Source organism: Acipenser ruthenus, chromosome 3 (genome assembly GCF_902713425.1).
Source record: "Acipenser ruthenus chromosome 3, fAciRut3.2 maternal haplotype, whole genome shotgun sequence".
Taxonomy (NCBI): domain Eukaryota; kingdom Metazoa; phylum Chordata; class Actinopteri; order Acipenseriformes; family Acipenseridae; genus Acipenser; species Acipenser ruthenus.
Genome location: NC_081191.1, coordinates 4,110,282 through 4,122,526, shown reverse-complemented (window position 1 = coordinate 4,122,526; position 12,245 = coordinate 4,110,282). Strand labels below are relative to the sequence as shown.

General features: G+C 42.2%; 1 protein-coding gene across 1 annotated transcript in view; it reads left to right on the top strand.

Annotated features, from left to right (window-relative positions):
• Positions 1–12,245, top strand: part of LOC117394415 (alpha-catulin) — a 120,020-nt gene that overhangs the window by 76,120 nt on the left and 31,655 nt on the right. Inside the window, exon 3 of the mRNA XM_033992664.3 lies at positions 11,940–12,127. Within this exon, the coding sequence (XP_033848555.2) occupies positions 11,940–12,127 (188 nt within the window). The remainder of the gene's footprint in view (positions 1–11,939; positions 12,128–12,245) is intronic.

Here is a 12,245-nt window from a genome sequence, read left to right as displayed (position 1 = left end):
GAGGAGTGGGTATGGGGAGCTCATGGCAGTGTGGCACCGGGGCGATGGATGAAGGAAGGTCCGGATACGTGATAGCAGGTGCATTCTTGCCAGTCCGACGTTTGGAAGGGTCCACCATGCAGAAGTAGCAGTTGCTTGAGTGGTCAGTGGGTTCCTGCCAAATCCTTGGGATAGCGAACTTCATGGCTCTCTTTTCCCCTCTGTACCATCCTACAAAAATACATTTATTTCACCCATGACTAATGTGTAAGAGATTCTCGCAACATTTTTCATATATGATGTATTTTTTCAATAACATTGAAAATTGTAAAACATTTTAAAATTAAAAACTTTTACAATTTTAAAAATTTTAACAAATTTTATAACATAAAATTCCGAGCAACAATTGTCCATCTTACCTTCCAGAGTTTTTTTGCAGTGCTCGCAGGTGAAATGAGGTGCCCAGGGTTTGTCTTGATCCCCGACAGGCATGTCGAAATATGCCTTGTAGGCCTCACACATCTTAGCAGATGCTTCCACGGAGTACTTTTTCGCTCTTGTCTTGATAAATTGGCCGCAGACATAGCAAAATGCGTCTGCCGGATGCTTGCAGCCTCTTGATGCCATCTCAGAAAAATGCAGATATGTATCCACGTAGGCAGCTGGAACTAAACTGAACTAGTGGGCTTAAGGCCCCTGTATTTATACTACTATTTATATTACTGGAAAGTTCTAGAAAGTTCTAGAAGTTACTCCAAGTTTACTCAGCACTGAATCTATCTGGAATGTTCTGGAAAATAGGTAAATTTCAAAATATCACTGTCCTGGTCACAAGCAAAGTTTGTGGGGAATAATAGCCATTTTCTATACTTTTGAGGCACAAGCAATTAGGAAATAACACTTACTACCCAGGAACCAAAAAAAAAAAAAATTGTTACACAGTGTTTTCAGTTATTTCAGTGAAGTGATTCAAATTGCCACTGCTTGGCCAAAACCTTCACTAACACTGAGAAATGATTCTGTTTTTTTCAGGGGTCTTTAGGATCTTTATTAGCATCCATGTTGAATCTAAATAAAACGTCTTTATGCAATGCATAAACAGCAACACATATTACAACTACGAAGTACTATAGTATTGTTGTAAAATTGGGTTAAATGTAAATTAGAAAACCACAAAGTGAAACCCCACAGCAGTGTAACTCAGTTTTGCCAGGTACTACACATTAAACAAGTATGTCGGTGAAATACATACAGTACCTTGCCACAGGGTATTGTGAAACAGTAAATCGCCACGTCCTACATCCACTATTATCACATGTAAGTTTGAAAAAAATAGACAGATAGACAAATTACTCTTTGTGGGCCAATATTCTGAGACGGTCAATAACTTGTGCTGAAAGATGTCTTTAGCAAGTTTCGTCTCAATTGGTTGAGCGGTTCTCTGAATACATGTTTAAAAAGTGTGACGTAGTGCAGTCAGACAGCCTCCATATACAGATTGTATAAAGATTGATGTTATCAGTGTGCTTAGAAAGTTTATCATAATTGGATAAAGGACTAGATATCCACTAGATACCTCTTGTTGAGCACAATAAAGCCCAAAGAGAAAGCTGTAGTTCTGTAGAAACACAGGTTTGACTCATGAGCAGGCCCACTCATTGCCTTTAGTTCTACAACGGAATTGAATTCTCCTCGACAGTTCTCAGCTGTGCCTTTATCTCCAAAGACATCATTTCTTTTTTACTTTTTTAAACCTAATTCTGTGTACAGTTCTGCAGGGTAGTGAAAATTCAGTAAAGTGAATATTTGTTGTATTTTTTTTCTATTAAGCAAACAAGCTGTATTTTCACATGTGAAAGCCCCGCAATGTGGCTTTTTGGTTAAACAGGAAAGAAAGCAGTCACTAAAAAGGGGTTTAAGCAAAGCCATATCATGGGGTTTTGTTTACTAATGATTGCTTGTACCAACAAGAGTCAAGCAATGTGCATGTTTAAGACATATCTATAAAACAACTTTCAAAATTAAATACCCTCTTACCCCTGTGCTGTGTGCAGTCAGCACTAATTACACACCAGAGTTTCTAGTTTACATATATACTTGTACTGTAGAGTATAATGGATTTTATTAAAGGGTGATTACATACATTTTTCATCTCGTTTTGAGACGCTGAAGTGAAATGAGGCAGACTGGTGGGAATTATAGAATCCGTTCCAATGGATTAGTGCCGGGTAGTCTTGAGGATTGAGACAGAAGGAAGGGCTCCTGGGGTTGTCCAGAGCGAATTAGGATTCTCATCTCTGGCTTGAATAAAGCTTTCATTTGAATGTTGGGACTTTTAGACAGTAACTCAGTGATTTTGATAAAAATGGGGTGAACAGGAAAAGCTTTTATATAGGTTACTAAATCCATCCAGGAGGTTCCCAGTTGACCCATGGTCACATTGCATTTGTAAAGCTTTTGTTTTTATTGAGATGATGAATGCATACGACTTGAATACTAATGTATATGAATCTGATCCATTATAGACACCAGACTAGAGAATCTGGTAGCTTACCCGATACACTACATCTTTTAGCAGTTTGATATGCTGGCCTCAGGTCTTCACACAAGCTCTTTAGACTGACTGACTGGAAACTGAAACGGACCTCTGTATTGGGTGTTGCCGTATTTCTTAAATCATTTACTTGTTCTTATGCTCCATTGTTTCAAGAACCTTAAAAAAAAACATGAGGCAGGTTTAAATATTTATTTTATTTATTCATTTATTTATTGCATTTATATAGCGCTTTTTATACATCGCAGAAAAAAGAACAAACCACAGTACATTTGTATAGCATGTCACACATAAACTGCCACAATCAGACCACTGAAATAACATATTTAAATAACAGTATACACATAATACAAAAGCATCAATTATAAAGTTACATTAAAACCCACTAAGATAAGAAAGACATTTTATAAAAGTGGGATTTTAGTCTTGACTTGAAAACTGGAACGGTCCCAACTTCCCTGACAAACGAAGGCAGAGCATTCCATAATTTAGGAGCTCTACAAGAAAAAGTCCTACCTCCCATGTTGCTTTTGTTAACCCTAGGAATAACCAGCAGGCCCGCATCCTGTGATCTCAGAGTGCGGTTTGGAAGATACAGGGTCAGTAACTTGTGCTAATCCATTCAGGGCCTTGTAAGTTTAACAGCAAAATCATACAATTAATTCTATACAGCACACAGAGCCAGTGTAAAGAGGCCAAAACAGGGGTAATATGTTTACTTTTCCTGGTTTTAGTCAGAATTCTAGTGGCACTTACAATAATCAATTCTAGATGAAACAAAGGCATGCATTAGTCTCTCAGCATCAGATAAATAAATAATTGGTCTAAGTTTGGCTATATTCCTCAAATGGTAAAAATAAATAGCTCATATTTCATATTTATAAGTTCATATTTGTTATACAAGGACATAACAAAGGGAAACTTTAAATGTAAAATGAGAATTTATGCTACATTTTTGTAAACTCATACACATAGCTGTGCAGTGGGGTTTGCTGTACTCTGTTATGGCACAAATACCCCTTTATCATCTTAAAAAATACTTCGCTTATAAGAATAATTTCGGTGCAAACTGACTACATGTAATACGATATTGTATCAAGTGCTATGACGTGTACAGGTAATAAAAGCTGTTTTCGAATTTGAATTTGCTCACATCTCGTGTGATTAGGCACGGACACAGCGTGTGCAATATAATCCCTGGTCCGAAGCAACTCCCAGTAGAACGTGTGTCGACATGGCAGGAAAAAGAAAGACGCGCGACTGCACTGTACAGTTACTGTTTGTGTTCTCTGTTAGTGAAAATGTGATTTAATAAAGTGAATACACATTCATTGAATACATACTGTTATTGGGTGTTATGCATGTAGAGGAAGGGGCTTTGCATCTCCACTTAGTTAAAAACTCTGAGATTTGCATCACAACTGAAAATAAAATAAAACAGATGCTTAAATGCAGTGATAGTCCTGACAGTAAAATACTGTACTGTAATGTCATTTTAATTCAAAGGCCATTACATGTAGCAGTTAAACTAGGCACCCTCACGAGACAATTGCTTCTCAAGTACACTGTAGTAAAATAGGATTCTGCAGCCTTGAGTAAACATAATCGTGATCATACAACACACTGCTTAACCACGAGGACTTGTTTTGATTGCTTAGATGTATTGTCCTCAGTGAATGAGCACCTTTGACATTGGTATACTGTATTTAAACTGCTGATGTGCGGAGGCACGCTTTTGCTAATTGTAATCATGTCAGTCGACTTTTAAGAATCAAATCATCCAGGACGGATGTGATTCTTATAAATGGAATACACTGCAATTGTTATATTAATATATACTTTTACTATACCATATCCTTTTTTTGTTGTTGTAAGAATAGCAGTGCCAGAATTAAAATGCATTTCAAATGGCACGCAGGTGCCTTGTAACGCTACTCAAGTTACCTTGATTAAAGACATGTGGGTTTATCAAATGGCTTGAGGGTGAATGTCAGCTGATTTTGTGGAACCAGTTTGCATTTTATGTCTCATTCCCTGCACAGCGGAGCAGAGGCTGGATTATATAACTACTTCTCTCTCTGCAGCTGTTGCCTATGAAATAAAATGCTGTCTACAAGAATTTCATTTTATTCCTAACAGACGACCATGGAGACTGTGTTGTTTGTTTGTGTATTTATTTCTACTCTGCCTAGGCCCTGCTTGTCAAGTGCAATGTGCCGGCTAAGCAGTTGAAATATTATTATTATTATTATTATTATTATTATTATTATTATTATTATTATTATTATTATTATTATTACACCGTGTAACAATTTTTTTTTTTTTTTTTGTTCCTGGGTAGTAAGTGTTATTTCCTAATTGCTTATGCCTCAAAAGTATAGAAAATGTCTATTATTCCCCACAAACTTTGCTTTTGTGACCAGGACAGTGATATTTTGAAATTTACCGATTTTCCACAACATTCCAGATAGATTCAGTGCTGAGTAAACTTGGAGTAACTTCTAGAACTTTCCAGTGATATAAATAGTAGTATAAATACAGGGGCCTTAAGCCCACCAGTTCAGTTTAGTTCCAGCTGCCTAAGTGGATACATATCTGCATTTTTCTGAGATGGCATCAAGAGGCTGCAATGGTGGCATTCCTGATGGGTCTCCAAGGTGGTTTTACCAAGTTTCCCTGCTATCTTTGCCTTTGGGACAGCAGGGACACCAAGGCGCACTACCACAGGCGGGACTGGCCACAGCGGACCAAGTTCTCTGTGGGGAGGAACAACGTCAAGTGGGAGCCACTGGTGGACCCCCGGAAGGTGCTGATGCCACCACTGCACATCAAATTGGGCCTTATGAAACAATTTGTCAGAGCTCTAGATAAGGAGTCAGCAGCCTTCAAGTACCTTCAAGACTTCTTCCCTAAGCTGTCTGAGGCAAAGGTCAAAGCCGGTGTCTTCGTCGGACCACAGATAAAGAAGATCCTGGAGTGCAATGAATTCCCCAAGAAGCTCACTAGTAAGGAGAAAGCGGCTTGGAACAGCTTTGTCGCAGTGGTTCGGGGCTTCCTGGGCAATCACAAGGCCGAACACTATGTGGAGCTGGTTGAGACTCTGGTGAAGAACTACGGCACAATGGGCTGTAGGATGTCCCTCAAAGTCCATATCCTTGATGCTCATCTTGATAAATTCAAGGAGAACATGGGAGCGTACTCGGAGGAGCAAGGCGAGCGCTTCCACCAGGATATACTGGACTTTGAACGCCGCTACCAAGGACAGTATAACGAGAACATGATGGGAGACTACATTTGGGGGCTGATTCGTGAAAGTGATTTACAGTATAATCGTAAATCTTGAAAAACTACTCACTTCTAAATCTTTTGTAGTCATTTTTGTATTACTTTAGTATAAATACAGTGCCTTGCGAAAGTATTCGGCCCCCTTGAACTTTGCGACCTTTTGCCACATTTCAGGCTTCAAACATAAAGATATGAAACTGTAATTTTTTGTGAAGAATCAACAACAAGTGGGACACAATCATGAAGTGGAACGAAATTTATTGGATATTTCAAACTTTTTTAACAAATAAAAAACTGAAAAATTGGGCGTGCAAAATTATTCAGCCCCTTTACTTTCAGTGCAGCAAACTCTCTCCAGAAGTTCAGTGAGGATCTCTGAATGATCCAATGTTGACCTAAATGACTAATGATGATAAATAGAATCCACCTGTGTGTAATCAAGTCTCCGTATAAATGCACCTGCACTGTGATAGTCTCAGAGGTCCGTTTAAAGCGCAGAGAGCATCATGAAGAACAAGGAACACACCAGGCAGGTCCGAGATACTGTTGTGGAGAAGTTTAAAGCCGGATTTGGATACAAAAAGATTTCCCAAGCTTTAAACATCCCAAGGAGCACTGTGCAAGCGATAATATTGAAATGGAAGGAGTATCAGACCACTGCAAATCTACCAAGACCAGCCCTCTAAACTTTCAGCTCATACAAGGAGAAGACTGATCAGAGATGCAGCCAAGAGGCCCATGATCACTCTGGATGAACTGCAGAGATCTACAGCTGAGGTGGGAGACTCTGTCCATAGGACAACAATCAGTCGTATACTGCACAAATCTGGCCTTTATGGAAGAGTGGCAAGAAGAAAGCCATTTCTTAAAGATATCCATAAAAAGTGTTGTTTACAGTTTGCCACAAGCCACCTGGGAGACACACCAAACATGTGGAAGAAGGTGCTCTGGTCAGATGAAACCAAAATCGATCTTTTTGGCAACAATGCAAAACGTTATGTTTGGCGTAAAAGCAACACAGCTCATCACCCTGAACACACCATCCCCACTGTCAAACATGGTGGTGGCAGCATCATGGTTTGGGCCTGCTTTTCTTCAGCAGGGACAGGGAAGATGGTTAAAATTGATGGGAAGATGGATGGAGCCAAATACAGGACCATTCTGGAAGAAAACCTGATGGAGTCTGCAAAAGACCTGAGACTGGGACGGAGATTTGTCTTCCAACAAGACAATGATCCAAAACATAAAGCAAAATCTACAATGGAATGGTTCACAAATAAACATATCCAGGTGTTAGAATGGCCAGGTCAAAGTCCAGACCTGAATCCAATCGAGAATCTGTGGAAAGAACTGAAAACTGCTGTTCACAAATGCTCTCCATCCAACCTCACTGAGCTCGAGCTGTTTTGCAAGGAGGAATGGGCAAAAATTTCAGTCTCTCGATGTGCAAAACTGATAGAGACATACCCCAAGCAACTTACAGCTGTAATCGCAGCAAAAGGTGGCGCTACAAAGTATTAACTTAAGGGGGCTGAATAATTTTGCACGCCCAATTTTTCAGTTTTTTATTTGTTAAAAAAGTTTGAAATATCCAATAAATTTCGTTTCACTTCATGATTGTGTCCCACTTGTTGTTGATTCTTCACAAAAAATTACAGTTTCATATCTTTGTTTGAAGCCTGAAATGTGGCAAAAGGTCGCAAAGTTCAAGGGGGCCGAATACTTTCGCAAGGCACTGTACATGTTAATTTGGATTCATATGTTGTTTTTTTCTGACTTTATGTGAACGAAAAGACGCAAATTCGCCCGTTTTCTCATTGGAAATAGGTAAATTTTAAAATATCACTGTCCTGGTCACAAAAGCAAAGTTTGTGGGGAATAATAGCCATTTTCTATACTTTTGAGGCATAAGCAATTAGGAAATAACACTTACTACCCAGGAACAAAAATTGTGTTACATAGTGTTATTATTATTATTATTATTATTATTATTTCTTAGCAGACGCCCTTATTCAGTCCGACTTAGTCGTAAACAAAGATACATTTCAAGAATCGCAGTACAAGGATTAATACAATTAAGAGCAAGATAAAATACAATGACTTTGGTTTTAGCAAGTATAAGTATATGACAAAATATGATTCAATAATGGAGCAGATAAGTGTCAGTGATAGTTACATCAGGATATAATTAAATACAAAATACTACAGATTAAATGACACTTGACAGATTACAGTACTCTAAAGTACAAGATTAAATGCAGTAAAATAGGGAGCAGATAAGAGCAAGTAAAACGTATTTAAGGAAGAGTGATGTGTCCAGAGGAAAAAGAGGAGTTCTACAGGTGCTGTCTGAAGAGGTAAGTCTTGAGGAGGCGCCGGAAGATGGTCAGGGACTGGGCAGTCCTGACATCTGTAGGAAGGTCATTCCACCACTGTGGGGCGAGAGTGGAGAAGGAGCGGGCTCTGGAGGCAGGGGAGCGTAAAGGAGGTAGAGCCAGTCTTCTAGTGCAGGAGGAGCGAGTACAAGAGTCTTTTGTAGGCGAGTCTGTAGGCGAGTACAAGAGTCTTGAACTGAATGCGAGCGGTGATCGGGAGCCAGTGGAGTGAGCGGAGCAGTGGAGTTGTGTGGGAAACGTGAGGCAGAGAGAACACCAGGTGAGCAGCGGAGTTCTGGATGAGCTGGAGCGGACGGGTGGCGGACACAGGGAGGCCAGCCAGGAGGGAGTTGCAGTAGTCTAGGCGGGAGAGTACCAGGGCCTGGACCAGGATCTGGGTGGTGTAGTTGGTGAGGAAGGGTCGGATTCTTCGTACGGTAGCTCTGGAGGGAGGTGGGGTCGAGGGTAGGTTTTTTGAGGAGGGGAGTGATAGAGGCTTGTTTGAAGGCAGAGGGAAAGAGACCAGAAAGGAGAGAGGTGTTGAGAAGGGAAGAGATGATAGGAAGTAGAGCAGGAGCAGAAGCTTGAAAGAGGTGAGTGGGGTGGGGGTCCAGGGCACACGTGGTGGGTTTATGACCCTGGAGGAGAGGTCAGAGTCTGAGAGGGGAGAGAAGGTGGAGAAGGAGGGTGATTTAGTAGGGGATGCAGTGGGTGTAGGGGTTGGAGCAGGAGGGGGTGGTAGGGAGGTAGAGGTGTTAAAGAGTTTGTGGATATCTGAGATTTTAGAAGAGAAGAAAGAGGCAAAGTCATCAGAGGAGATAGAGGAGGGAGGACGAGGGGGGAGGGTTGAGGGGGGAGGGTTAAGGAGGGAGGATAAGGTAGAGAATAGTTTACATGGGTTAGTGGAGGCTTGGATTATAGATTGGAAATAAGAACATTTAGCAGAGGAGAGAGTAGAGGAGGATGAGAGGAAAGAGCAGTAGAAGTCTAGGGCAGCAGGGAGTTTGGTTCTCTTCCATTTCTTTAAAGCAGATCGCAGTGTGGTTCTTGCTGAGCGGAGCACAGAGGAGAGCCAGGGTTGGGGAGGGGAGGGGCGAGCAGGTCGAGAGGCAAGGGGACAGGGAGGAGGTGAGGGAGGAGAAAAGGGTGGAGGTAGCAGAGTCTACAGAGAGTTGGAAGAAGGAGTCGATAGGGAGGTAAGAGAGAGCAGTGGAGGCAAGGACAGAGGGGGAGAGAGAGCGGAGGTTACGACGAGATGTGACAGTGGGGGTAGGAGGAGCAGGGAGAGAGGGGAGAGACAGAGAAAAAGAGATGAAATAGTGATCAGAGAGGTCCAGGAGGGTGACAGAGAGGGTGGAGGGGCAGCAGGCCCTGGAGAAGGTGAGGTCCAGTTGATGGCCAGCTTTGTGGGTAGGGGGGGGGATGGAGAGAGACAGAAGTCAAAGGAGTGAAGGAGAGGGAGGAATCCGGCAGAGTGGCTGGGGTTGGAGAGATAGATATTGAAATTACCTAACAGGATAGTTGGGGTAGACAGAGAGGGGAGGGAGGAGAGTAGATAGTCAAGTTCATTGAGAAAGTGAGCGAGAGGTCCAGGGGGACGGTACAGTACAATTAGCAGGAGTTGACAGGGAGAGGTTAGTTGGACAGCATGAAATTCAAAGGTGTTAACAGAGAGTGAGGAGAGGTCGGAGGGGACAGAAAAGAGTAAGGAGGGAGAGAGGAGAAGACCAGTCCCACCTCCCCGTCCAGTGAGACGCGGGGTATGGGACAGGACGTAGAGAGAGGACAGGGCGGCAGGAGTTAGTGTTATCAGGGGACAGCCAGGTTTCAGTGAGAGCAAGGAAATCGAGAGAGAGGTGGGAGGCAAAGGCAGAGATTAAATCAGCTTTGTTAGTAGAAGAGTGACAGTTCCAGAGTGCACCAAAGAGGGTGAGAGGGGGGAGAGGCAGAGTGATGAGGTTAGAGGGATTGCAGGAGCAGCGGCGGAGAGAGGGCAGAGGACGAGAGCGAGAGGACAGAACAGGGATGTGAGAGACAGTCATAGCAGGACAGGTGAGACAAATAGACGGAGTGGGAGCAGTGGGGGAGGGGGTACAGACCTGACTAGTAGATGGCGTCTTCCAGAGTGCTGCTAGGTTCGGATATATTCCAACAGCGTCTTGGCGCAGGCCTCCCCACGCTGGACTCCCACAGCTAGACTTCCGGCTCTTTTGTTGTGAGGCGCTTCAGTTTGCTGGCGCTTCGTGCTGGCGCACAAAATAGCCTGCCTGACTAATATAACAACTGGGTGGAAAAAAAAACCTAAAGTGTGTGGAAAACAATCAAATAGCAAATCAACCTCTATTCAATTAACCACACTCACCTGGTACTAATCACACACTACCTCACCTAATTCAAACACCACCTTACAATGTTACTTAATGTAGTTAATTTAAACTTACTTGAAGCAGAAACACTTGCCTGTCTGCCGGCCAACCCACACACATGAGCAAATTCTTCTGGGAAAAGCTCCAGTGTCATTTTGGTAGCTTTCATTCTTTCCTTTTTATAGGACTTCTTACTGTAGCAGGACTAGACCAGCATTCCATTCACTGCAGCTGCTGCCTGTGTGGGAGCATTGGGGAGCATGCAGCAATCGGTGTGTTGGTATAACAATGTGGTGGGCCAATTCCCCTGTAAAGCAGACCCTTTCTGAGAGAGTTGGAAAACAGCTGAAAATTGTGAACTGGTTCATTTCTTAGATGCTGGGGCAGCAGTGTGGAATAGTGGTTAGGGCTCTGGACTCTTGACAGGAGGGTCGTGGGTTCAATCCCAGGTGGGGGACACTGCTGCTGTACCCTTGAGCAAGGTACTTTACCTAGATTGCTCCAGTAAAAACCCAACTGTATAAATGGGTACTTGTATGTAAAAATAATGTAATATCTTGTGACAATTGTAAGTCTCCCTGGATAAGGGTGTCTGCTAAAAAATAAATAATAATGCTGGGATGAACACAAAGGGAAGTAAATGGATTTTAAAACCTTGGGAGCGCTCTTTTTAACTTCAAACAAAGAGTTTTCTGAGCTCATGGTTAACTGTCTCGTACTAACAAGAAGTGTGTCCTTGTTGGATTATGTATTTTGAAATCCTCGATCCATAGCGCCTGCTTTTAAGCACTGTGCAGAGAATGTGTAGACAACTTGATGATGTCCTTGCTAATGTTCTAAGAGAATCTGCTGTGTAAACCACAAAGGACAAGCAATATAGTAGTTACAGCAAATTCTATTTGTTCCTATAATTAAGCCTACAGGAGCAATAATACATGTATAAAGATGGTAGTTTCAGGTTAAATGCCCAATACTTAACTATGAGCAGACTTACCAGTGATCTCTTCATGGGTTACAGTTCTTTTTTGCTATCCATAAATTCATATAAGCAGCTGGACTCTGTTCAACCCCATGTTTTGCCCAGTAGCAACACAGTATGCATGTTCTGTGCCCTCCCACCCACCACCCCCCCCCCCCCCCCAAAAAAAGAAAGGTGAAATCTGCGTCCCTGCATGGAGTCGATTTAAATTTTACCAAACAGTTCATTTCTCTGCTACTTAAGCTGTAAGAAGCCAGGCTAATTATTATAATCTGTTTAGAGGGATATACTGTACAGCAGACTACCATTTTGAAGGATTCGTACAAACAGTTGCCTCCACAGACTTGGCACATCCAGGTCTCTTATCAAGTGTCAAGCTGTACGTGTTCCTTTTCTTTCAGGAGACACCATTGCACACCTCACAGACGTGGTCAGCTTAGAGCAGCCTGAATCTGACGGCCGGGCGACAATCTTCAGTGACAAAGCTGGCATGGTGAAGGCTGCCAGGATGCTCCTGTCCTCTGTTACGAAAGTTCTGGTGCTGGCTGACAGAATAGTTATTAAGCAGATCATCGCTTCCAGAAATAAGGTATGGAATGTTTCTCCTGTTTTACCAAACACTGAACTTCATTACTGCAGATTAGGTGAAACACACCTCCGGTGCTGAGCCGCATTCATTTCTTCTTGTTAATGAGAATAGAAAATGT